Raw genomic sequence first — 27,706 nt, forward strand, 5'->3', positions numbered from 1 at the left:
CACTGTAGGTGGCAGCAGAGTATGTTTAAGTATAAATTAAATTTATAGTGTCAAATTGTTATTAAATGCATTCACGCTCATCTTTTCATTTTGTGATTAAAAAACAAACAAATTAATTAAACTAAAGGAAGAAACGTAAATGCAGATATTAATCTCTCTGAAAAGCATGCACTTGTGTAGTAGGACTACCCCAGACCTCACCTATTTCCTTCTGGCCAATCCCATGTTAATGTGCTCAGTAAAAGTTGGCATGTTCTGAATTGTCTCTTTGCTGTTTAAACGCCGTCAAGTTATCCAGTCTGACAGGTTTGTTTTCAGTGAAAGGAGATCTAATTTTGCACGACATCGTTCCTCTGGTATTTCTTAGTTGATTACCTCTAGTATTAGGACACATCATAGGTGAGTATAAAAAAAACAATTATTATAAATTACTGTATATTCTGTCTCTGAGGGGCTGTTTGTGAGTAAACAGTAGGAGATAGACTGTAGATAGTTCTCTGTACCATTCTTTTAATATTTGAGCAACGTTTCATTAACTGCTTTAAAGCTCTCTATACAAGGATACACAAACATTAAACATTCGATTTGCATGCTGTAAAATGGAGATGTTGCATAGTGTGTTCCAAACATCTGTTTCGTGCACTTCCTCAGTATACAGTATCTATTTCTTCTTCCCAGACAAGCAATAGTTGTAATAACAGTAATCTCCCAAACACTAGAAACAAACACTAGAGTGTTACATCAGCAAAGGCCTAGTATGTTGTTTTAAACAAAAATCTTATTTCCCCCTGCCTCTTGTTGCAAAGCAATCTCTTGAGGTGATGTCAAGAGCAAGGACATGTCAAGATGTCCTTCATATACCGTTCAAATGGCACATACAATTCATGAGTGCAATAGTTTGCATAACCTTACTTATACAATTATGTAAATTAAATAGCAGTGTTTAAAGGAAGGGTTTTAACAGACGCTTCTTAATTATCAAAAATAAAAATGCAGTGGCAGCTTTGTTTTCAAGTATTTGGGATTTTGTTTTGAAAGTCATGTGGTTCAGGACTAAGGTGTAAGGACTAAATTATTTGCTAAATGTACAAAAAGCTGCATATGTTCACATATTAATAGGTATACACTTTAAATGATATTTCTAAATGTTTTACACATCAACATTTATCCCAATTGTTGCTGCAGACTAGTTTGGGTGGATTAAACAAGTTGAAAATTTCATCATTCTGTCTCAGCATTGTCAAAAGTTAGTTTGTGATTGCCATTTATTTGCATACTATTAACTCTTGTTTCCTAAAACCTTTTCTTATGTTCTCCCAATTTGTGTGTTAAGGTCTAGTTATTCATCAATAGCTATAATAATTTTATTATTTTTATTAGTCCATCTATGCATCTGTTCAGGATTCCTGTTTGTGTGATATCTCGAGAACAAGTGGTTGAATGTTGGCATTTGTAATCAGTAGATGAACTGATTTAGCCAAATACAGCCCAGATTTCTGAAATATATTTCAGCAACGTTATGAAGTTACATGAAGGGCAGGACTTTTGGGTGGTGAAGGCATCATAGACATCAACTTCTACATATTTCCTATGTAATGTGTTCAAAAGGAGTTTATTTATAAGGTACATCTGGCCATTCTCAAAATTTAACCACATTAAGCTGCTTTAACTTCCCAGCTTAGAGTGGTCTCCGGAGACTATGTTAAGCATGTCTAGGTCGAGACCATTTCCACTCTTACTGTACTTCCGTAGCAGAAGACATTTCACGCGAGCTGAATCGAAACCACAGAGGATCAGAGAAGGCTGGAAAAAAGTGCAGCACAATTGGAGCAATATTGCAAAAGAGTGCTGGGCTACTGAACTGTCCTGTCTTTTGTTTTGCTAAATGTCATTCTTTTACCCACAGAAAATGGCAGGTTTCTGGATTCTGCTCTTGGCTGCTCATATTTTGAGTAAGATTTTTTTTTTTAAATCATCTCACTCCCATACATTCTTAAGCATGATCAAGAACATGCCTCTACAAGATCTGCAATGCCTCTACTAAGATCATTTAGAGCACAAGAGTAGCACATTCTACTAAGACAATCAGTGTAAATAACTTGGTTTAGGCCACAGGTTTGCATACACTACTAAGTATTACTAAACAAAAACATTTGCAACTAAAACCAACTGCAAAGAAAACAGAATAATTGTCATTGTAATTATATATGATATGGTGTGGTTGGAGTCATTAAGCACATTTTGAAGGTCTAGAGTTTTTAATTTTCTTTTTCTTTCTTATTTTAGGCTCCTGTGATGGTCTTCTTTCCTCTAATACATATTATGTAGAACGGCTTTATGGTGAACAGCTGAGTATAAAGCTGGCATTAGGGGCTGAGAAATTGGAGTTTACCTCTGTGGATGAAACAGAGAAGCTTGTCCTTTGGTCCAGATTTTCCCAAACTAAAAAGGGAGTAGTAAAAGGAAAAGAACATGACAGAACATTTAACATTCAATCTGTCACATATGCAGATCAAGGGACCTACACTGTGCTGAACGTCTGGAACTCGAAGATTTCCATCTATTTATTAAAGGTTGCCAGTAAGTGATAATCGTTTTTTGTTAACATTTATTTTAATTTCACTAAAAAATTCTGTATCATTATATATTATTTTTATATCTAGAATATATCTAAATATCTATATATAAAATGAGAATTCAATGCTAACTCTGTTCATTGCTTTTAAAGCTAAAACAAGTTCCGAGAAATGTGTGGCAGGAGAAACATTTAAAATTCCACTGGGTAGTCTTTCGAAGAATGATGCTACATTACATTTTTTAAGAGAAGATTTCAACCTCACTCTGGTGGACCATGGATTGCCTGTGGGCAACTTGCATACTGACTACATGGGACGTGTGCAGGTGACTAGCAACAGCATAGAGGTGCTCAATGTCAATGTCTCAGATGTGGGGAACTACACACTCAGAGACCATCTAAATCGCAAACTCAGGATAATCTCTCTGACCTTGGTTGGTGAGTTCCAGTCTGGAAATTTTTAACATTCCCAAAAACATTTCTATAAAATCTAAAAGTGTGCTTCTTAGAATTAACTGAAAGGACAGTTAGCACCATTTATAAAGTTTCAGTCACACCATGAGGTTTATGGGAAAATGTAGTGTAAGCCACGCTGAGAGAAGAGGTGATCATCTGTGAGCAACAATATGGTTTCATGCCAGAATGTTGATGGAGAAGAATAGTCAGAAGGAGTTGCATTGTGTGTTTCTGGATTTAGAGAAAGCGTACGACAGGGTGCCGAGAGTCGAGTTGTGGTATTGTATGAGGAAGTCAGAACATGTATAAGGACAGTGTGACAGCAAGTGTGCAGTAGGAACGACAGACAGGTTCAAGGTGGAGGTGGGACTGCATCAAGGTTTGGCTCTGAGCCCTTTCCTGTTTGCAGTGGTGATGGACAGGTTGACAGACGAGGTCAGACAGGAGTTCATGGACAGATTTTTGCGGATGATATTGTGATTTGGAGAGGTGGAGGTACGTGCTGGAAAAATGGGGAATATAAGTCAGTAGGAGTAAGACAGAGTACATGTGTGTGAATGAGAGGGAGGGTAGTGGAGTGGTGTGGTTGCAGGGAGAAGAGGTGGAGAAGATGTATGAGTTTAAGTACCTGGGGTCAACAGTGCAAAGTAATGGAGAGTGTGTTAGAGAAGTGAAGAAAAGAGTGCAGGCAGGGTGGAGTAGCAGGAGTGATTTGTGATAGAAGGATATCTGTCAGAGTGAAAGGTTAGGAGATTGAGATGGTTTGGACATGTGCCTAAGACAGAGGTAGGGGATATTGGTAGAGGGAATGCTGAGGATGGAGCCACCAGGAAGGAGGCCAAAGAGGAGGTTTATAGACGTGGTGAGGGAAGATGTGCGGGAAATTGGTTTGAAAGAGGCAGAATAAGAGGACAGGGTGATATGGAGACGGATGATTCGCTGTGGCGACCCCTAATGAGAGCAGCTGAAAGAAGCAGTAGTTAGCCCCAGCTATATGCTTTTCTAGTGATTAGATTGTGCTAATGTAATATAGTTAGCAACCTACCAAGTGTCTTTACCCCAATAAAAAAAATAAATTGGGATGCTGTGTAAAATGTAAAAACAGAATGTGCAATAGAATTCACAGTAGAATCTAGAAATTATATCAGATATCCATCCATCCATCCATCCATCTTCTCCCGCTTATCCGATGCCGGGTCGCGGGGGCAGCAGTCTAAGCAAAGATGCCCAGACTTCCCTCTCCCTAGACACTTCTTCCAGCTCTTCCGGGGGGACACCAAGGCGTTCCCAGGCCAGCCGGGAGACATAGTCTCTCCAGCGTGTCCTAGGTCTTCCCCGGGGTCTCCTCCCAGTGGGACGCGCCCGGAACACCTTCCCAGGAAGGCGTCCAGGAGGCATCCGGAACAGATGCCCGAGCCACCTCAGCTGACCCCTCTCGATGTGGAGGAGCAGCGGATCTACTCCGAGCTCCTCCCGAGTGACTAAGCTTCTCACCCTATCTCTAAGGGATCGCCCAGCCACCCTGCGGAGGAAGCACATTTCGGCCGCCTGTATCCGGGATCTTGTCCTTTCGGTCATGACCCAGAGCTCATGACCATAGGTGAGAGTAGGAACGTAGATTGACCGGTAAATCGAAAGTTTCGCCTTGCGGCTCAGCTCCTTCTTCACCACGACAGACCGGTACATCGACCGCATTACTGCAGAAGCTGCACCGATCCGTCTGTCAATCTCCCGTTCCACCCTTCCCTCACTCGTGAACAAAACCCCAAGATACTTAAACTCCTCCACTTGCGGCAGGAACTCCCCACCAACCTGAAGTGGGCAAGCCACCCTTTTCCGACTGAGGACCATGGCCTCGGATTTGGAGGTGCTGATTCTCATCCCAGCCGCTTCACACTCGGCTGCAAACCGTCCCAGTGCATGCTGAAGGTCCTGGTCTGATGAAGCCAACACGACAACATCATCTGCAAAGAGCAAAGACGAAATCGTGTCGTCACCAAACCGGACACCCTCCGACCCCTGGCTGCGCCTAGAAATTCTGTCCATAAAAATTATGAACAGAACCGGTGACAAAGGGCAGCCCTGCCGGAGTCCAACATGCACCGGGAACAAGTCTGACTTACTGCCGGCAATGCGAACCAAGCTCCTGCTTCGGTCATACAGGGACCGGACAGCCCTTAGTAAAGGGCCCCCGACCCCATACTCCCGGAGCACCCTCCACAGGCCGCCGCGAGGGACACAGTCGAATGCCTTTTCCAAATCCACAAAGCACATGTGGACTGGTTGGGCAAACTCCCATGAACCCTCCAGCACCCTGTAGAGGGTATAGAGCTGGTCCAGTGTTCCACGGCCTGGACGAAAACCACATTGTTCCTCCTGAATCCGAGGTTCTACTATCGGCCGTATTCTCCTCTCCAGTACCCTGGCATAGACTTTCCCAGGTAGGCTGAGAAGTGTGATCCCCCTATAGTTGGAACACACCCTCCGGTCCCCCTTCTTAAAAAGAGGGACCACCACCCCGGTCTGCCATTCCAGAGGCACTGTCCCCGACCGCCACGCGATGCTGCAGAGGCGTGTCAGCCAAGACAGCCCCACAACATCCAGAGACTTGAGGTACTCAGGGCGGATCTCATCCACCCCCGGTGCCCTGCCACCGAGGAGTTTCTTTACTACCTCGGTGACTTCAGCTTGGGTGATGGACGAGTCCGCCTCTGAGCCCTCAGCCTCTGCTTCCTCAATGGAAGACGTGACGGCGGGATTGAGGAGATCCTCGAAGTATTCCTTCCACCGTCCAACGACATCCCCAGTTGAGGTCAACAGCTCCCCACCTCTACTGTAAACAGCATTGGTGGGGCACTGCTTTCCCCTCCTGAGGCGCCGGACGGTTTGCCAGAATCTCTTCGAGGCCAGCCGATAGTCCTTCTCCATGGCCTCACCGAGCTCCTCCCAGGCCCGAGTTTTTGCCTCGATAACCACCCGGGCTGCAGTTCGCTTGGCCTGCCGGTACCCGTCAGCTGCCTCAGGAGTCCCACAAGCCAACCAGGCCAGGTAGGACTCCTTCTTCAGCTTGACGGCATCCCTTACTTCCGGTTTCCACCACCGGGTTCGGGGATTGCCGCCTCGACAGGCACCGGAGACCTTACTGCCACAGCTCCGAGCGGCCGCTTCGACAATGGAGGTGGAGAACATGGTCCACTCGGACTCAATATCTCCGGCCTCCCTCGGGATCTGGTCAAAGCTCTGCCGGAGGTGGGAGTTGAAGATCTCTCTGACAGGAGGCTCGGCCAAACGTTCCCAGCAGACCCTCACAGTACGCTTGGGTCTGCCGAGTCTGTCCAGCTTCCTCCCCCGCCATCGGATCCAACTCACCACCAGGTGGTGATCAGTTGACAGCTCCGCCCCTCTCTTTACCCGAGTGTCCAAGACATACGGCCGCAGGTCAGATGAAACGACCACAAAGTCGATCATCGACCTGCGGCCTAGGGTGTCCTGGTGCCACGTGTACTGATGGACACCCTTATGCTTGAACATGGTGTTCGTTATGGACAAACTGTAACTAGCACAGAAGTCCAATAACTGAACACCGCTCGGGTTCAGATCAGGGGGGCCGTTCCTCCCAATCACGCCCCTCCAGGTGTCACTGTCGCTGCCCACGTGTGCATTGAAGTCTCCTAGTAGAACGACGGTTTGGCCCGTAGGCACACACGACAGTGAGAGACCTATCCCCGACCCGTAGGCGCAGGGAAACGACCCTCTCGTTCACCGGGGTAAACTCCAACACATGGCGGCTGAGCTGGGGGGCTTGGCGGCTGAGCTGGGGGGCTTATATCAGATAATTAAAATTAAAAAATGTACCATTAAAAAAAAAAAAAAAAAAAAAAAAGGTAATTTAGAAATTGAAAGCAGCAACATGTCTCACGCCCCCTTTTTTATTTATTTTTTTTTAAACCATGTTGTAGCATCCCCCTTTCTTTTAACAACAGGCTGTAAACGTCTAGGAACGTCCAGGAAACCAGTTGCTGCAGTTGTGCGAGAGGAATGTCGTCCCATTCTTGCCCTATATAGGATTGTCACTGCTCAACAGTTGTATTTCTTTTAAAGAATTCAGTTTGTGTAATAACTCTGTCCACCCTTCTTCTTCTTCTCTTGACCCCCCTCTTTTTTTTCTTCTTTTATCTCTTTTTTTTTCCTCTGTAGATCACCATCCAAGGATCAATGCCTCACCACTGGCAGCTGTGCTGCTGTTGCTTGGCATACCTCCCTGTATTTACTGTTGCTGCTGCCATAGAAAAAATATTTGTAAAAAGGACAGCCATTCCACCACTACTGCTGCTTCCACCTCTACCGTAAAGTTCAACAATTCAATTAATCCACCTGAACCTCCACCAGCTTATGTCGGTCCTTCAATTCCTACAGACCCAGTACCGGTAATGTGCTAGATCCCAATTCAGCACAGCCTTGTGTAAAAGTCATGTAAATGTCCCTGGCATTGGATCTACATTTTACACACACAATTTTGTATGGATTAACTTTTATTAAATTATGAAATTAAATTATTTCACTGTAATATTAAAGTTTTTATTTATTAATTTATTTCCCTGCAAGTAATTTAATTGTAAAGTGATAATAATGATGGGATAAGCAAGAAGATGAAAACAATAGAGATCCCTACATTCTCTTCAGATTCTGAAATGAGTGATGCCATTTTCAGTCAGGCAGCAAAGATCTCAGTGTGTTAAATTATAATTATTATAATTATCATTAAACTAATGCGGCTTTTGTGGTAGAGCATGGAAAAATGTCAAACTAACATCCGTTAACTAAAGATGCAATATAATCCATTAAACAATTGTTGATGCTTGCGTCAGTATATAGTATCTGTGCTTCTGATTTACAGGCATATACTCCTAGTTACCCTGGTTTAGGTGGAAGTATTGTTCATCCTCCTCCTAATCCAACACTTCCTCCTCAACCACCCTACAGTGAATATGCGCCACCTGCTATGCCCTCTAACTCTGTAAGAGACACACACAAGATTTATTTGGATTTTAAATTATAAAGTAGTTTTGTAATTTCTGCCACATTTTTAATTATATTAGAAATCTCACATTTTTTAATTAAACAAATAGACAGGATAGATATGACATCGTAATGGATTTATGTCATTTTTTTTTAGGACTTTGGCATCCCTTCAGCGCAGCCTCCTCAATATGGCGGTGTACCATATAATCAACCTGCTCCGGCTGTACGAGTTTTCTTCTATAATATATATGATTGTACTCTGTCCCCCACTGCATTCTGTTTCCCTGTTCTGCAGTTCTCACAGGTCATTTAAAAATATATGCATTATAAGTTGGTCCTCTGTTGTGGCCATGTCTTTGTTTGCAGGGTTTTGTTCCAATGGTGTGTAATGCTCCTGCAACTTCAATGACTCCACTACTCTCACTGCCACAGCTTGAGGTACTTCCTTAAATAGTTTATTTTCATTTATGTTTCTTTTAGTATTCTAATTTCAGTGAAATCTTTGCTACAGAGTGTTTGATCGTTAGCTTATAGGTCTTTTTGAGCACGATGTATAATTCAAATGCTATTTAAGCAATTCACTGCCATAGATTCACTCCCTTATCTAAATGAATTGATCTAAACTAGTCTAACCATTTAGTCTACTCATGTGCTCAATGATCTTCAGAAAGACACTGATATAAGATGCCCACCTTTTTAATTTCGTGAAATTTTTGGTTAGATCTTGGCGCTAATATTACGAAGTAAATATGCCTGAAAGCAAAGACGGATCAGTTTGGACACAACAGGCACAAGATCACAGCACATGACCAACAAAACTTCAGCCACAGCAACACTCAATTGCTTTGAATTACTTCTTTCATAACAGAAAAGAAAAACCAACTCTGTAGTCATTTGGATTTAAATCTGGTGTACACATATAATGTAAATTCTTGACATGGCTGTTGTGATCGCAAAGGCAATAAAGAGAAAATGGGTATTTTACAATATTTTATGTTAAATTTTAGATTTTAAAATGTAATGTTCATTAGATTTGTAGAATTTAGATTTGTGCCTCAACTTACTCATATTAACCTCTATATATGTCCGACTACAGAGTTGTACCTATATATGGTTAGACTACAGGTTGTACTATACATAAACATTAAAGATGGTTGAATGATGACATTAATGATGTACTATCTGGTGATTTTTTTAATAATGGAATAGAATGTTTAGAAGTAATATAAATATTAGACTTAAAATAATAACCTTTTCTCTTCTATCTCTTTTTCTAGGCACAGAATCCAGCCCAGTACACTGGCAAAGATGTCCTTGACACCTCTGATGCCGCCATCCAATTTAACATGAAGTGAAATGACTCCTTCCTGTAGTCCCGTCTCCTTCCTGTAGTTCCTCTTGCCTATTGTCTTTTACTTTAAACAAAGAGTATTATGGCTACATGGATTAATTACCAGCCTATAACTTGCAGTGAAATATGGAAATGTCTTTTCAAGCAACCGGATTCAAGCAAATTGTACATTTTAATGATGCTGTAAATGTTTACTTAAAGTTTTAAAATTTTTTGTCAAATAAGTTTTATTGAAAGACAGATTTTGACAATGGATTGCAATCTCCACTACATATACAAAGAACATGATCAAAACCAAAAAGGAAAGGGAAAAAAAAGAGAAAAAAAATTATTCCAAAAACAAACTCATTCCAAAAACATTCCTTACAAGACCTGTATACATTACATTATAAAGTATGCTGAACAAAAATATTAAAACATCATTTTAAGAAATATGCATTAACTCATATTTTCCATCAAGGTAACAGAGAAAAAGATGGCAAATTTGCCCTTTAAACAGTACCTAATTTGTTCCAAATGTAAAGTAGAAATCATCTCTCCAAGCCATAGCTTACATGTAGGAGCCTCCTTTTTCTTTCAGTACAACAGTAATAACTTATTAATTGTTGTTAAACTGTATGCAAGCAGTTTATGTTGTGCTCTTGATAATAAATGCATACGTTCAGAGAATCCCAGAATGAAAAATACCAGATCTGTGAAGAAAAGAGTGCAGGCAGGGTGGAGTGGGTGGAGAAGAGTGGCAGGAGTGATTTGTGATAGAAGAGTATCTGTAAGAGTGAAAAGGAAAGTTTATAGGACTGTGGTGAGACCTGTGATGTTGTATGGTTTAAAGACAGTAGCATTGAGTAAAATACAGGAGGTGGCGCTGGAGGTAGCAGAGCTGAAGATGTTGAGGTTTTCATTGGGAGTGACAGGATTAGAAATTAGTTTATTAGAGGGACAGAACAGGTTTATGGATGTGGTGAGGGAAGACATGCAGGTAGTTGGTTTGAAAGAGGCATATGTAGAGGGGAGAGGGGGGGGGATGGAGACAGATGATCTTTTACCCCTAATGGGAGCAGCTGAAAGAAGAAGGAGGAGAGACATTTTGAAAAATTCTACGTAGTTTCTTTTTTGATTAATGTATTCTGTGAATCACTTTAAACTGAATAAGCAGTGAGTAGAGTTGATAGAATGTTCTTTAATATGCTTTAAACTTGTTTGCCACATCTCCGAAATGTCTACTCTTAGTTCTTTCTCCCATTCTTCCTTAAGAAAACTTGTTGAAGGAGAAGTAGAGGATTGTAGCAGATCATAACTTATAGGTAATGCCTTTTCACTTCCTTTACACTGTTTAAGACACCTATCAATAATTGAGGGTGATTTATAATCCAATGAAGGTGTGTGAGCATGTATATAATTCCTACTCTGTAAAAATAATTAAAAAAATTACTCTGGGGGAATTAAAATTTCTGTTGCAGCTGGTTAAAAGATGCCAGATCCCCATCAATAAAAAGGTTCCCTTTAGCACCCATTTTTTTCCCATTGCACAAAGGTCCCATCAAATGTTGATAGAGTAAATGATGTATTCTAAAATTTGACTTTTTAAGTTGTGTTTTTATATGGGTGACCCCTAATAGTCAAATATTCAATGCTTTGAGAGGAACAGCCTGATTCGACTACTAATCTCACATTTAAATCTTCGCAGAGGTGTTCCGAAACAAGGATCTCTGCTATTTTGATTATTTTGGGGATGTTAAATGTCTGGGCTTCACAAAGAACTACTGTTTTGTTCCGCCCAGTAAGTTAATATACAGCCTGTTATGTTAATGCTGTGAATAAAAATGTGAAAAGAAAGAATCAATACAACCACCCCTGTAATGGATTTAAATTTTACTTTCCATGATTTGTGACTGACATAGGAGCATTTCGGTAGCATTGATTAAGGTAAAGGTATATTTGGATTAATTTTTTTATTCAGTGCACAGATGTTACGCTGTACTTTGAGTGCTCTCGTACAGGCAGTTTAGCAAGTTGAATCTGATTTGATGTGAAATTCAAATCCTGTCTGCAGTGTTTGCCTTTTTGCAGTTATTTATTTGTTCTTTTTTATTAGGTTTGATGAACCAATATTCTCTCCTATATCTTTGATGTTCTGTACATTGTGGCCTTAAAAATGTTATGACGAATCATTTTACAAATGAATCACTTGACAGACAATTTTGGTCGCTTTATTAGAATGTTGTTTCTGTGTGCTGTGTGTAAAAGAAAATAAAAAGTTGTCTTACCCACTTATTGACTACCTGGTGTTGTCCCTGTCGAAACTGAAATGATTTTGTCTCCTAATGCTCTTGTTGAAAATGAGTAGGTATACTATTTCAAATGGTGTATGTTTACTACAGTTTGACATTTCCCACTATAATTCCCTTCAAATTTGTTAAGTTATACTCCTGTGTCAGGAGAAGACCTCCTTACAAGCAGGCCACAAGCAGTACAGCTAGACAGACATCTCACTGACCCTTATCTTTGGCAGTAGCGCCCACCCAGGGTTGTGTCCCAGGCTTCTGCTATGCTCATTTTACACTTAGGACTGTGGCCACTTTTAACTTTACCACCAGGCAGTTTCTAACACCTGTTTTCACATTGTGCAGGATCTGACATGGTAATGTTAAATCTACACAAGAATGAAGGAGAATTGTCAGTGTCTTTACCACCTTAGATTCTTAAGGAATTTTAAACTTCCCCCTACATTGCTAAGACACTTAAGAAAGTCTGGAAAGACATCAAACATCAGAAAGTTTTAGGAACAGCACCAAGCAGAAGAAGTGGGTTCTACAGAGGGCACCACCCACACTGAGCTGCCCGACCTGCAGTTTGTCTACAGCAAGCAGAGCTGGACCAGGGCCAGGAAGGCTGTTTATTCTCTCTTCCAATCAAGGAAGTTCTTGTGCTCCTTAAAGGCTAGCATAGACATAATCAGGAGGAGCTTCTTACCATAAGACATTCTAGCATTCATACAGGAGAACAGCCAGGACTAGTGCTTGGATTTATTGCATGTTTATATCAGTTAGCTTTGCATACATAGTTAAAAAAGAAAACTTTGCAGGACAAAAAACAGGGCAGGGAATTTACTTTGATGTTCAAAAGTACAAACACTGGTTAAGGGATAGGCACTTGTCTTCAGGTCTGCTTTGTTCAGCTGTGGCTGCTTTGGGAACTACTGTATTTTTACCATCAGAGCAAAAATAAGTAAAATATTTGACCAAACTGTGTCTGAAACATTAGTTAATTGTGTTTAAGTAGTGTCATACAAACAAGGCTGATGTATAGTATATTTGTAGTGTTTGTTTTGTATATTGTATCAATTCAGCAGTGTCATTGTGTTTATACAACAGGGATGAATGGTATCAGGTTGCGCTTCCGGAATAAGAAATTATGAGCCTTGAGGGTGAGGTGAGTGTATGCATTTTGGAGTTTGTGTGAGATCTTATTATAAACAGATTTAGGTTAAGTATTACTTATTTATTTATCATAATGTTAGATTTTTATAATGCTTATAACTACATTATTATTATTATTATTTATTTTATTTTTTTTTACCTTATGTTAAACATTATAAACATGTCATTCATATAAACAAAATAGACAACCAATTCAAAATGCATTTTTCATTCTTTTTTGCATTTGTGGCAAAATACCAGTGACAAATCAATATCACAGAAGTCCAGTGTGAGCTTCTATAGGCTACATAAGATACATCATTTATTTAGCTCTCTCTCTCCTGGGAAGACTCTATAATAGGTTTGGCCAGTGATTGACAGTGGAGTGTGTACAACACAGTACATTCAAAGAGGTTTTATTAACAGACAGTTTGCAGTAAAGCAGTGCCTTGAAACTATTATAAAAAATTGTCTATGAAGTGAAACGTATTTTTTTATGATCCAATCACACACTGTAGTTATTTTTACAATCCAGCTATATTTTAAACTCCAAATGCTCTGCATGTTTTTGTGCCAGCTATGCAACAGCAACAACCGCAAGGTTCAGTTTTACAGAAGACAACATTGCCATGCTAAGTTGGTACACAAGTAAGCCTAAAACAGTGCTTTTTTTTTTTTTTTTTTTTTTTTTTTTTTTTTTTTTTTTATTATTATCCCAGTCTAATGCTAAAAGCAGGAAGCAGAGAAGACACTGGTAAATTTAATGGGCTGCTTAGACACATACTTCATGCAGAGATCTCTTTCAATCTGGGAACACACCATTTTTATTTACAACAAATATCAATATAAACAACTCAACATATAAAAATATAAATGTGAGCTGTAGCAAACACATGCACTATGCAGATATTGGATTGTCTTTTTAGGCCTTTAAGATAGATCTACACCAAGAATATTTCAGAACCTACTGCATCCTGTTTTTTCCCAGCTCAGCCCTTTTGGGAGTTATTTCCTATAACCAACTGGTTACAGATACATTTTTCTCCCTCAACCATTGATACATTTATGTTACTTTGCATTGTACTGCATTGTGTTCTTTTGTTCTGCAGTTCCTGCTGCTGAGATTAAGAGTTGTTCCTTAGTTCTACCTCTAGAGTTTTGCTCCAGTGATGTATAATAGTTTATAGATTTACAACCTAAACAACAATCATAAAACATAAAACATAAATTCACTCCTTTCCTTAACTTGCAGTTCACAAAACATACATTACAGATGCAAATATACTATTTTTATTTGGAATCAGTTTTGCTATCTAAGTCATGCCCATTGCAAACCGGTGGATAAAATCAAACAACCAGCGAAGCAATTTCCATGCACAAACACGTGCAGGAGGGTTGTAATGCCGCGCATTTCAACATGCCACTGACATAGGATATCACCTATTCAACAATTTTCATTAAATGTCTGCTTGAGCTGCCCCAGTCAACTGCAACTGCTAATATTGTGAGGTGACGACTTCTTAAAGCAAAAAAAAAAACAGATCAGCTCCACAAAAGCCCACAGTACATGACCAGTAAAAGCTCACATGCCAAGCATAACGACTGCAACATTTCCAAACTCTTAAAAAGCTACTGTTATATCCACAACCAAAGAAATCATATTTAAAAAGCAGATGTAATTTTAGGTGTTTAACCATGTAGTATACATAAAACAAATGGATTTTATTTCACACAGCTGTTATAATAAAACAAAAGAGCTGCATGTTAATATTGTGCTTTAACACCGTAAGTAAAAGAAAAGTGGCATCCAAAAATTATGATCTTAAGTTCCTTTATATTATTTTAATAATATTATTGCACACATTTTAATAACGGGTCTAATATTTAAATAGCTGTATTATGTTTGTGAAAACTCTGGCTCCAGCGTGGGAAAACAAGGTAACCACCTGACAAACTCTGCCCCTAAGTTCATTCCTGAGAAAATATTAACATCAGTGATCTACGCTAAGCCTGCAGCAATTGCAAATACTGCCGCCGTACTTAAACAGCAGCAAATGAGACTGTTTCAGACTGCGAATCATGCGAGCATACTTTGGAACCCGAAAACAAAGCAGAAGGGCATTTTCGGAGGACATTTAAACATCCGCAGCATTATCCCAAAGATTGAACAGATCCAATATTTGTTAACGGACTCAAATATTGATTATCTCTGTTTAACGGAAACTTGGTTAAATCCCACTATTCCTTCTTCTATACTGAAAGTCTCGGGATATACCTTGTACAGACACGATAGAAACAAGGGTAAAGACGGCAGTGTGCTGATTTACGTAAAAGATCACATCCAAAGTAAACAACTGGGCATCAGTGATTGTAACTTGGAGTGTGTGGGGACTACTTTTACTGTATCACCTGAAATGTCTTTCTGTGCATTAGCAATTTATCGACCTCCTAAAGCTACTAGTGATTTTTTTATTTCTCTTGGTAATTTTCTTAAACAATGTGATGGAAAAGAAGTCATTCTTTTAGGTGACTTTAACTTAAATTGTCTTGAGAAATCATGTAATAACAAACTTAAAGAAATAACCAAATCGTTTCAAATGACACAACTACTAAGGAAACCAACTCGTATAACAAGAACTTCTCAAACATTAATAGATTTAATACTGACAAATAAACCTGAAAGAATAATTAAAACTTATAATCTAGTTACAGGTATGTCCGATTACAATTTAACCCTAGTAGCTAGAAAACTGATAAAAACGAGGTTTAAAAACGAAAACTCAATGAACAGTAAAATGCAAATTCCAAAGAAAGATTTACTTGTTGAAAAAGATTTAAAACAAATAAAGTGGGCAGACAAAAATCTTGTGAACAGGGCTGTCATGATCTTATGCTAGCTGTAAATGACATCTTAAACAAATATACAAAAAATAAGCAGAGAAAGCGACATACAAAACGAAATTTGCCATGGTTCAATAAAGTTATTTGGGATATGATAAAAAAACGAGATGTGGCGCTGAAAACATTTCTAAAATCAGGACTAACAACGGATCGATTTTCTTTTACAAATCTAAGAAAAAAAGTTACAGCCGAGCTTAGAAAGGCCAAAGCCAGTTTTTTTCTTCAAATCATTAGAAATGCACAAGGCAATAGTAGAATAATATGGAATAATATTGATAAATTGATTGGAAATGAAAAGTCAAAATGTGAGAATATTTGTCTCAATATTAATGGAAAAATTATTGAGGACTCTTTTGCAATAGCAACAAATTTTAAAGAAAATTTTTTTAACAGTGTCCAAAATTCAGTTCAGAATTTTCAAATTGTTCATCCCCCTTTCATAATCAATGACAAATCACGGTGCTAAATAGCAGCAAAGCAAAATATATTTATGGACTTGATACTTCTTTTCTGAAACAATATAAGGACATCCTTTCTGATCTGTTGACAACAATGATCAATCAATCGATTAGTGAGGGTATTTTTCCAGCAGCTCTAAAATCTGCGATTGTAACCCATATATTTAAGTCTGGAAATAAACAAGACATGAACAATTACCGTCCAATAAGTATTCTCCCAGCTGTGTCAAAAGTACTCGAAAAGACGGCGACTTTACCATCCACTTTGAATCACAAGCTCTTAATCGCTTAAATCCAATGGAATTTGGCTTCAGGCATAAATACTCTACAGACTTTGCATGTTTCTACCTCTTGGAAACTATCAGGGCATATGTGGATCAGGGAAGAGTGGCGGGAGCGGTCTTCCTTGATCTGCATAAAGCTTTTGATACTGTTAATCACCAGATACTCTATAGTAAATTAAATCAATATAGTCTCTCTGAGCACACCCAAAACTGGATAAGATCTTATTTGAGTGACCGACATCAGTGTGTACAAGTAAATAACCTCAAATCTGCGTTTAGAGCCACCTCGATGGGAGTGCTGCAGGGGTCTATTTTGGGACCCTTGCTTTTTAGCATCTATATAAATGATCTCCCTAGAGTGTGTTTGGACGTTGACATAATCATGTATGCTGATGATACTGTGATCTTCACTTATGGGGAAAACGAGCTGGAGGTTGCTGACAAATTATCAAAAGGAATGCAAAAAGTTGTAGAATGGTTGCAGACGTCTTTTTGATAAAACGGTCTCAATGTTTTTCTCAAATAAATGTAAGTTACATCTAATTCAAAATATTCAAGTAAATGGCCAAAATATAAAAAATGTAAAGGAAACAAAACATTTAGGTCTAATTATTGATTCGAATCTAGGTTTTAAAAGTCATATCAAAAAACTTAAAATAAATTGAAATTTAATTTGATGAATTATAAACATATTAGAAATTTATTAACTTTAAGCACATTAAGCCTCGAATATTTATTATAATGCTATGATTGTTCCGCATCTACTGTATTGCATGTCTAGTTGGTCTCAGGCGTGTAAAACATCGTTAAAATTACTAGAAACCTTACATAAAAGGGCAATAAAAATTCATGATAAAAAGCCTCGTCAGTACCATCATTGTAATGTACTGAGTGAATATAATATTTTGAGTTTTGAGAACCTCATTAAACACAACCAAATTTCTGCTTTATTTAAAATTATCCATAATATCGCTGCTCCCCATTGAGAAAATTTGTCACACTAAATTCAGATAGACTTAATAGAGCCACACGGTCGACAGTCAGAGGAGAGTGCAGCGTTCCAAGATGCAGAACCACTTGTGGTCAACATTCGTTCTTTTATAAAGCCGCAAGCCTTTGGAGCACTCTTCCAAATGATATTATTTTATGTACAAACTATAGCACATTTACACGCCTGACCAGACAGTGGCTATTAGCAAAGAAAACTTGTAAGCACTAAATGACTGTGATATGAACAATGTAGACTGTGAGTGAGTGAGTGCTAGATTCAGGAAGTGGAGACTGTTTTTATGATGTGAGTAAAGTAAGGTTTTTCTTGTATAACTTCTGTCAAATTATGAAGTGGAGGGTGTTTTTAGTGATTTCACTGATGTGAGTGAAATAATGTTTCCATGTATGATACTGCATGTATTTCATGACCTTTTGCAAATGTAACATCTGTCTAGGGACTGCAGGTGGAAATTAGCATTTTTTTGCTATATCCTGGTTATAGTACAAATAAACTCATTCATTCATTCAAAAGAAGAATCCCTACTTTAAACACCCCTAATAAACTGTGTTGTTTTTAGGGGCTTTCCTTGCTATGCTTAGAGAATAAAATTGGATGGAAATAGCCTTCAAAATAGGTACTAAACCACTTGTTTTGTGTTAGAAAGTACTGGGGAATGACGGGGAACTGTCCCAAAACACCAGCTTCGATGTTCTTTAACAACTTCAATAACTATAACTTAATTTTGGGGAGCTTTCATATTACAAATGACCAGTCAATGACTTTGTTTTGTGGTGCAGTAAAAACATCTTGTAGCTCAACATTGGTTTGATAAGTAAAGTTGGTGGGTTTCCAGTGTGTTAAAGAAATTGCATATCTGGGAGGAAGAAGAGATATCTGTATATTGTAAAGTACCTTTGGCTGTACCTTAACTGCAGACCGGACTGGACAGACAACACCATTATTTTACTTTTATTCTACTTTAGCCAGTTTTGATTTGTAATGTTGTTACAATGTTACAATGTTGTAATGTCTGCAGGACCCTGGCAATCCTTTAGTTCCCAGTTCATTCCAGAACATCTAGGAACCTATAGTCTATAGAAACTTAAAGTATTTACAATTATGGTGAGGTGAAAAGCATCTCAGAATGCACAACACATTAAAAGTGGATGGGCTACAGAAGTAGAATTTTTTCATCTGGGTTCACTGGAGGAAATAATTAATTGAAATTAATAATAATTTGACAGGATAATATACAGTAAGCTAAATTATTTTCTAGTTTCAATTTCAACTGTATTAAATAATGTTATGGATGTTTCTATTCTTTGAATGTATTAAGGTTTAGCATATTAAGAATATGCTTAACTTTAAATAAAGTATACAAATATACATATAAGTCCCAAAACCTTTTTAGTACCAAACTAGGAGAAATAATAATACATATAACACAACAATATTATCTAGCTATAAAACGTTAAACTATTGAAACAAACAAAATGTTGTTTATTAAACATTGTTAACAATGCAACTAGGTGTTGCATAAGTGGAATAACACACTATGGAGCCTGGAGTATGAACATGCATTCATTATATCTATTGTACATGCACAGTTACAGAGATTATGGGCAACATGTTAAAACAAGAAAAACACCCACCACCGAGCAACTTTCCCTGACTGTAGTGTTCTGAAGAATTAGAAGTGTGAACATGTTTCAACATATGTTTCAAACATATTCTCAAGTGAGCTAGTATCTATGTAGATATAGTTAATATGAGTCGAAATGTACATTGAGTGCTACCTGCCAGTATCCTGTTTAAAGCGGTGTAGTGTATGGTATATGTATGTGTATAGGGGCCTGGGAGAATCGGTCTGAATTCAGTGTTTACATGTACAGTATTTTTTTATATGGACAAATCCAATTTAACAAACAAAAACCTCCTGTACAGTACTGGTCGGTGGTACAGTGTCACAGCGTTCACTGTTTTTCTGTCTTATTTTGTCATTTTGCACTAAATTTCGCACACATGTACTTTGTGTAGCGTCCGAAGACTAGGTAGTTCGTTTTGTGTAGTTCTGTGTCCCGTTTTTCTTTTTTGTTAATTCATGTTGTCTTATGTAGCAACTCGGTCTTGGGGGAAAGGTTGGAATGACAATAAAAGCCTACTTGACTTGACTTGACTTGACTGGCTAGGGATTTAGTCAGTTTCTGCTCAGGAAGAAATGAAACACAATACTCTAGACGTGCTTTTGACTTCTCTCAAAGCGCCTCATAGCTGAATCCTTGAATTGATCGAGTCACGTGAGTACCGGAAAGGCTTTGACGCCATTTTCTGGACGAGACGTGCGTGTGAAGGGGCGTGGCCCCGGCCTTTGCGTGAGAGATAATATTACACCCAGATGCTGTAGACTGATGCAAACTGAGGCTGATGTTTGATGCTTATATATAAAAATAAGCCACAGATGCACTGCAAATAGTCGTCTTGCTATTTTATTTATTTTTTTTTTTTTACATTCAACCATTAAAAAAAGAAACTTAAATGCAGACATTAAAGTGTCTGAAAAACAACTATTTCTAGAGTAGGCGGTCCCAGAGACCCCACCTATATCATTCAGCCAATCGCCATGTTTTCTGATTGTCCCGTAAATGTTGGCATGCTGTTTTTTCTATTTGGTTCAAAATGATATATGCGATCTTCGTGTCCGCCTGTATTTTTGACTGTTTACAAATATATAGTAATTATTTTAGATAATTAGTTGATTTTTTGCGAGAAATAACATAAGTCGGTTTCCCAGGCAATCCAAATACATCAAGGGAAATAACCCGCATCGTTTCCTGCCTCTTCTCCAGAAAAAAAAAACCATACCATAGGTGAGTATAAACTCCAATGAATGATTTTACACTGCAGTCTCAGTTTCAGCAGACCACCAGTCTGTGGCAAGGTTGGTTAAGATCTTTACTCAGCTCTCTGTGCCATGTGATAGCTATCTTTTGTTTTTTCCGTTTCTAGGCGCTGTTTCTGAGGTTGCGCCTTTTAACCCACGATTTGCATGCTGTAAAAAAATCTTGTTTTACTGCCTAGTTTTACTCTGGAAACTCTTTTCTCCATTCTGTGTCTTACAAATGCAATACTTATTGCATTGTAAAAAACAAATCAAACAAACAAAAAAATCAGATCTTGTGATCATATTATGGTAATTTAACACCAAAAGTGAGTAAAGTAAAAAAAAAATAAAAAAATAAAAAAAAAACCTATGTTCAGGATTCAAGGTTGAGTTGTCAATGGAGAAAGATTATTCAGCAGAAATAAAGCCAGCTAGTTCCATGGAAGCACCTCTCAGAAGCACCTCTAGCATGGGAACCACCTCAAATCCAAGACTGTGTGTTCTTCTGACACATTTATTACTTTTGACAAATCACCTTCTTTAAAAGTTAGGAGTAGGAACGTTGTACTCACTGATATTTCAATCCCACATTAATAAACAGGGAACACAGAACAGGATGATCAGATGATCAGACTGTGTTCAGAAGCAAGGAAACCGATTACAGGCAACAAATAGAGCGACCTAAAATAACTCATCAAATTTGATACAAAACAAAATTAAAGACTGAATGAATAATGCATGCATATTATAGTTCTTTGTCGGGTTTTTTTTTTTATCATATATTTTTTCTAATAAAAAAATGAATACAAATAGTCATAATTTTTATAGATATGTATGTAACTAGGGCTGCAACTAACAATTATTTATATAATTGATTAATCGGACGATTATTTTTTTCAAACAATCAGTTAAAAATCTAAATTATTTTTATGTTGTGCTTATTATTACAATTTAAAACCCCACTTCAAAGTATTTATGTATAAAAGTGTACTTTAAAAAATGCAAAAGCCACATATTGACTTTAGCTATCATTAATTTAATCATTTTAAAAGCTTTTAGTGGCTGATTTCTCCTTCGAACAAATTCACTCATGCTGGGTTGTTTCCTTCTGTAAAAAAAATACAGCATTTGAGTATGCAAGGTGAAAGTCTCTGTTTGTCAACATTTGTATTGTTTTTTAATGATAAGTGCAGATGGCAAGTTGACAATAATGCTTAAAATAATAATATAAAAGATAATACAACATTGTTAAAATAATTATAATAAAATAAAAGAGACATTTTGTTCAGTTGTGAAGATATGCGCATCTAGAATATATAATTTATTTAATTTTGTATAATAATTAAATAATATATGCACAAATTAAATATACAAACATTGAAAACATGCAGCAAGCAAACAGGCTTGATATGAAATAATGGAAAAAAATCTGCGTATTTGTACAAATGTAATCGTTTACTGATGCTATTATTTGCTGCTTTTAGATTTAGTTTTGTAGTGTTTAGTGTAGTGTTGTTCGCACTCTTTTAATTGAATCCTCACTATTTTGCGAGCGAGCTAATTTCTCAACCTGTCAAGTGCTCGTGATGATAATGATGATAATCAAGCCTCGACATGACTGCAGTTTCCTGCATTTTTCTTATCAACCTTAACATTAATGTCTCACTCTTTCATTCACAGAAAAAATGCACGGCTTTTGGATCCTGCTCTTAGCTGTACAAATGATGTGTAAGAAAATATTTATTCACTTTCTTACACATTCTCATGTATTCCCAGGAATGATCCAGAAGTGCATCATTCAATTACAATAGTATCACATTCTCTGATTTGTTTTACAAATTATTTTTTTGGCATTAAGGTAACAGTAACTGCAAAAAGATTAATATTATAATATATATGTGTGTGTGGTAGGAGTAATTCTGTAAATTTTACAAACCTTTTCCCTCCTCTCTCTGTTTCTCCTCAGACTCATGTGCCGGTATTTCAACGACTGATACCAGAAATTTGGAGTTGATGCATGGCCAGCAATTTAGTATCAGGCTTCCAACGGAGGCTGAGAAGTTGGAGTTTATCTCTGCAGATGAATCACACAAGGGTGTTCTTTGGGCCAGAATGTCCGTAACCAAAAGAGGAATAGTAACCGGAAGAGACAGTGACAGAAGATTTTCAATTTCTTCTGTCATGTATGATGATCAGGGAATCTACACTCTGTATAATTTCTGGAACAAAAAGATTTCCACCCATTTATTGAAAGTTGTTCGTAAGTGACCTTAGACTTTCAATTATGGGTAAATACATTTTGTGTCATGATGGAAAAGGTCAAGGTAGTTTATCAAGGTAGCAAGTGTAAAAAAAAAATCTAATGCCTCTATCATTCCATGATTTATAGAATTTTGGATTTAAACAATGGTTGAATTGAAATGCTTTGATATTGCCGACCGGCATTTACTATTTCTTATATTTACTGCAAAAAGGCTCACAGCAATCCCATTAAATTTAGGACATTTTGACACTGTCCACAATCTCACATTATACATTACAAATCATCTCTATGAGATGCATGGCAGTTTTCTTTCTTTCAAATCTTTTCCTTTGTATTTTCTCCAATTAAAACAAATTTCTCATTTGGTCTAAAAGCAAACATAGGTATTGAGCACCGTGTGGCCGGTGAAACCTTAAAAATTTCCCTGGGAGGCCTTTCGAAGAATGATGCCACTCTACAATTTTCGAACAGAGATTACAACCTCACATTGGTGTCGCATGGCGCACTTGTGGGCACCTTGAATGATGACTACAATCGAAGAATTCAGTTGACAAGCAGTAGCTTCGAGTTGCGAAATGTCAATGTTTCGGATGAGGGGACGTACATACTCCGTGACAATCTAAATCGCAAACTCAAGATCGTCACTATGGTCTTGATTGGTGAGTTTCTACTGAAATCTTTTTCTATAAGGCTAAAATTGTGCATGTTGTAATGAATTAGAACATTTGCCTTTATCGTATAGAGAAGGCAATGTTCATTGATTTGGATTTAGTAGATTTTATCAGCAAATTGAACAGTAGAAAACAGTACATTTGAAGAAAACACTTCAATTAACAGGTGGCGTCAAACATTTTAAAGTAGTGTATAATCTTTCATAAGTACATACATATGCCAGGGCTTTGGATAAACCAAATTAAGCTGGATAGATTATCTTTTGTTAGCCATTTTAGTGTTTTTCAATCCTCATTTTCGGCTTCATGGTAGACCTGATTGATTTCATTTGAGCTGTTTCCTTCATACTATTCACATTCACTTGCTGTACTCAGAATAAAATCTCATAATACACATCATTGTTGGTTACAACACCATCCTGTACACATATAGTTCACACTTACTGGGGTGTGGGTTTGACACAGTGGTGGATGAATTACACACTTGAGTAAATGTAGAGATACAGTAGGTAAAATATGACTCCAGTAAAATTAAGTGTTCCCTTTAAACTTTCACTTAAATAAAAGTACAAAAATGTGCCTTCAAATATACATAAGTATCCAAAGTACGATTTATTAGGGCTGTAATGTTCCTATTATTATTTTTGTATCAATCCTTAATCAACTCAGTTTATGTGAAAAGACTCCAATGTTACTCCTAGCACACCAATCTATTGTACGAACAAGAAGCAATCAAAAAAAGTTCAATACAGGGTGCGCACTCTACCCTGATTGGTGCTTTACTGCCTACTTAACCAGTTAATTTTTTTATCCGCTCATAAATGAAAAGAAATGATTTCGCAAAATGTAGTTGAGTAAAAAGTAAGATATCTGACTTTGAAATGTAGTGAAGTTAACGTAAAATTAAATACTTCAGATACAGATATATTAAAAAAGCTACTTAGGTACACTAAAGAATACATTTATTTGGTTGCTGTCCACCACTGGTTAGACACTGGTTAGACTTTGTAAAATGTTTAGAATGGCCAGTGATTTCTCCGTCTCTCTTCTCTTTCTGCCTTCCTAGATCATCATGAGGGAGTGAGTGCAGGTCCTTTTATGGGTCTGCTGATGTTGCTTGGTATACCACCTTGTATTTTCTGTTGCTGCAGAAAGAAAATCTGCAAAAAGAATAACCAGCCCACTACCACCGTAAACACCCCAACCACCACTGTAAACTTCGACAACCAGATTAATCCACCTGGACCTCCACCAGCATACCCCAACATTGTAGCTCCTGCAGACCCTTCATCAGTAATACAGCAGAACACAACATATCACAGAGTGCACGTTAGCTTGTATAGTGGTTAATTGAGACATTCTAGGAAATACTGTTTGGATCATTTGTACATTTATGGCTTTTAAACATGTAGTTCTTTCTCTATGTACCTACATCCCCCAATCCCAAACCACATGTGGGAAAACATTTTCTATATTGCAATGTAACATAGAATCGTTTTTTTCCCCCCACATGCTGTTTGGAATTGGGGGAGATAGGTACATAGAGAAAGAACTACATGTTGAAACAGTCTAATAATAATAATTAGTAAGAACTACATAACTGTAATGGTACAGTCCAATAATGATGCAACTTACATTAGTTCACATTGCTCACATTAGGGTTCTTTGCATTTTCAAAACCAGCAGCAAAAAGGCAACAAAATAATTAATTTATATGATGCTGGTAGGGCTATGATTGATGTTTTTTGCAAATAGTTTAGCATATTTATGCATATGCATGTGGTTTCTGACTGCAATTTTCATTCCGTTTTATACATTTTTGTATTAATAATTTCAGAATTTAATTCATATAATAAAGTTATATAACTATAACTTTTACTTTTATTATAGAAAAATATTTATTATAGACATTACTGAGCACATTGGCACTAATGGCACTAATGGCATTCCACTAATGGCAGGCAAAGAAATAGCTGAATCTATTGACCAATGCTGATGCTTGTAGTCTTACATTATCTCTCATACTGTTTACAGGCCTATACTCCTGGTTATCCTGCTATAGGTGGAAATGTTGTTTATCCTCCACCTAATCCTACATTTCCTAATCAACCACCCTACAGTGGATATGCTATGCCACCTAACCCTGTAAGACACACACACACACACGCACACGCACACACACACACACACAGACACACAATCATATATACAATATTGTTACAATAGTGTTACAAACTTTGGTAATCATATTTTAATCATTCATTAAGCTGCACATGTATTTGCTAGCTCACATATTTGTGAATTGTGATTTTTGTCACTGATCATCTCTCACGATTACTTCCATAAAAAATAATCAAATTTAAAGCTTTGAATTTCTTGTGTAATAATTTACTGTTGCTGTTTTAGGCCAGTAACCCTGTATACCCTCCTGCATCTGGCTTTCCTCCAGCTCAGCCTCCTCAGTGGAATGGTCCTCCTTACAACCCACCTGCTCCAGCTGTACGATTCTGTTTCATTCACTTACATTTTTATTTTAAAGTTTCCTTTTGTACAAGAGAGCTTACTATTTAAATGCAAATATCTACATAATTAATCAATCCTCTGTTGTGCCTTTGTCTGTATTTTCAGGGTATTGCTCCAGTGATGTACAATGCTCCTGCTGGCCCTGAGCCTGTTAATGGGGAAATAAATCCCACAACTCCACTACTCATACCTCCACAGCCTTTGGTACTTTCTACATTGCTTAATTAACTTTTTTTTTTAAATATTACTCTAATATAACTTGATATAATATAACTAGATAGAATAGAAGTCCCTATTTTGTACTAAGGGTATTTAAATAAATGCACGTTTCTCCAGCTCCAGTCTAATTATGATATATTTTAAATGGAGGGTAAATTTCTCCTAAAGTTTAGTTAATATACAAAGTAGTCAGTCCCCCACCCAAGAATGACCGCTTTACCTTACAGTTTTAAAAAAGGTTATGGATACCCGAACATCACACCTCTGTGTGAACTTTATCTGAAATATGTTGCAACAAATAAGTTGTCACACAATGTGTTTGTATGCTATAGAATAAGGATTTCCCTTCACTCAAAGGGGCATGTTCCATCTTGACAAAATGATTAAATGATTAAATGATAAAAACTACTGGGCTAATTGAGTTCAGTGGGGTTGAGGTCATCCAACTTCAACCTTTACATCAAGCCATGAACCTTGCTATTTGCACAGATAGATTGTTATAATGGAACAACTTTGGACACTGTAGTACCTGAGAATGAAAATGGTAATGGTACAGCATACTAATTTTTTTTTAATTATGTGCCTTATTTTTATCAATTTGGGGGAATATGAGTCACATATGAGTCAGGTGTCCAGATACCTTTTGTCTCTCTTTTTTGTTGTTGCTATATACCTGTATTAAAATTGGTTGAAAGTGCAAATTGCATTTTCTTTATATTTATTTATGATATTAAAGGTGTAATAACAGATATTTGAAATTGTTTATGAGGTCATACAGAAGGTATAAAAGATATATACATTTCAGCTGTATTTATTCCTCATCATTCTGACTATCTACCTGATTCTATTTTCTACATCACTTTAATATTATTTTTCTCCCCATCAAGGTGTCACAGCCTTCAGGCCCATATTCTGGTGCTAATGTCCCTAACTCCTCTGACTCTGGTGTTCAATTCAATGTCAACATGGGAAAGGACTCAAGCTTGAACTTCCTGTGAATACCTCAATTGAATACCTCTTTACAATTTCACATGCCTGCTAATGTAATCAAAACAGAGAAAAAAATCACTAGAGTGTAACTGATCCATACTATATCCATACTAGTTCCTGTTATGAAAGAAGGTGAGTCTGGTGTGGATTTATAGCTGAATATATGCTAATAACTAATGTGTATTTTACTCATGTTACATAGTAATACATGTAACTACTGTATATTTAACTGTGTAAATGGCCAAAAATTGTGGTCATTCTTATAAAAGTAGGAAATGCTATAAAGAAATGAAATGTAAAAAATTATTCTAGGCCATTTACTGCGATAAAAAAGGGAATAACAAACTGCCTCATTTTGTATAGACTGTTCTATACCAGTTGGTTGAAGTTCTATCCATGTTATTTATTATGCATGTATAGGCACATTGTTGGTGTTCACATACTTTTGACCAACATGTTTACAAACAACAGGGCTAATATACATTTCTAATGCATTTCTAATCGGACACATTTTGGAAACAGTAGTTCTTTCAGTAGCTTTGCTGCCATTTTGAACTCTTTCTTTGACCTAATTTTGCAAAAACTTCCTCTTTTCCTCAAAGTGGTTATTATTGTCTTTTTTTTAAATCACATATTGTATAATCTAATTCCTTGAGAACTTATACTTCTGCATGCCATTGTCTATAAAATCTACAGTCATAA

The 27,706-nt window shown here is 37.4% G+C and overlaps 2 protein-coding genes across 5 annotated transcripts; both read left to right on the forward strand.

Moving 5' to 3' along the window:
- Positions 1-254: 254 nt before the first annotated feature.
- Positions 255-11,674, forward strand: LOC310724566 (uncharacterized protein). 3 transcript variants are annotated; one of them, XR_014533093.1, is made up of 10 exons: positions 255-399; positions 1,907-1,952; positions 2,287-2,580; positions 2,729-3,013; positions 7,229-7,458; positions 7,929-8,048; positions 8,208-8,276; positions 8,420-8,491; positions 9,331-10,215; positions 10,439-11,674. XR_014533093.1 is itself a non-coding variant. In XM_083538790.1 (9 exons), exons 2-9 carry the CDS (start codon positions 1,910-1,912, stop codon positions 9,406-9,408), a joined length of 1,191 nt encoding a protein of 396 aa, XP_083394916.1. In that variant the 5' UTR covers positions 255-399; positions 1,907-1,909; the 3' UTR covers positions 9,409-11,674. The 3 variants fall into 3 exon arrangements, 2 of the variants coding, with proteins under 2 accessions (XP_083394916.1, XP_083394917.1); XM_083538790.1 differs by having other exon boundaries at positions 9,331-11,674; XM_083538791.1 differs by lacking the exons at positions 9,331-10,215; positions 10,439-11,674 and adding an exon at positions 8,565-9,224 and having other exon boundaries at positions 8,420-8,532.
- Positions 11,675-19,698: 8,024 nt separating this feature from the next.
- On the forward strand, positions 19,699-27,706 carry LOC310724560 (uncharacterized protein). 2 transcript variants are annotated; one of them, XM_083538780.1, is made up of 9 exons: positions 19,699-19,754; positions 22,019-22,066; positions 22,305-22,598; positions 22,976-23,260; positions 24,339-24,565; positions 25,307-25,417; positions 25,679-25,771; positions 25,901-25,999; positions 26,902-27,706. In XM_083538780.1, exons 2-9 carry the CDS (start codon positions 22,024-22,026, stop codon positions 27,010-27,012), a joined length of 1,263 nt encoding a protein of 420 aa, XP_083394906.1. In that variant the 5' UTR covers positions 19,699-19,754; positions 22,019-22,023; the 3' UTR covers positions 27,013-27,706. The 2 variants fall into 2 exon arrangements, with proteins under 2 accessions (XP_083394906.1, XP_083394905.1); XM_083538779.1 differs by lacking the exon at positions 19,699-19,754 and adding an exon at positions 20,050-20,328.

This window comes from Silurus aristotelis, assembly GCF_946808225.1.
Source record: "Silurus aristotelis genome assembly, chromosome: 4".
In the NCBI taxonomy this organism is placed as follows: domain Eukaryota; kingdom Metazoa; phylum Chordata; class Actinopteri; order Siluriformes; family Siluridae; genus Silurus; species Silurus aristotelis.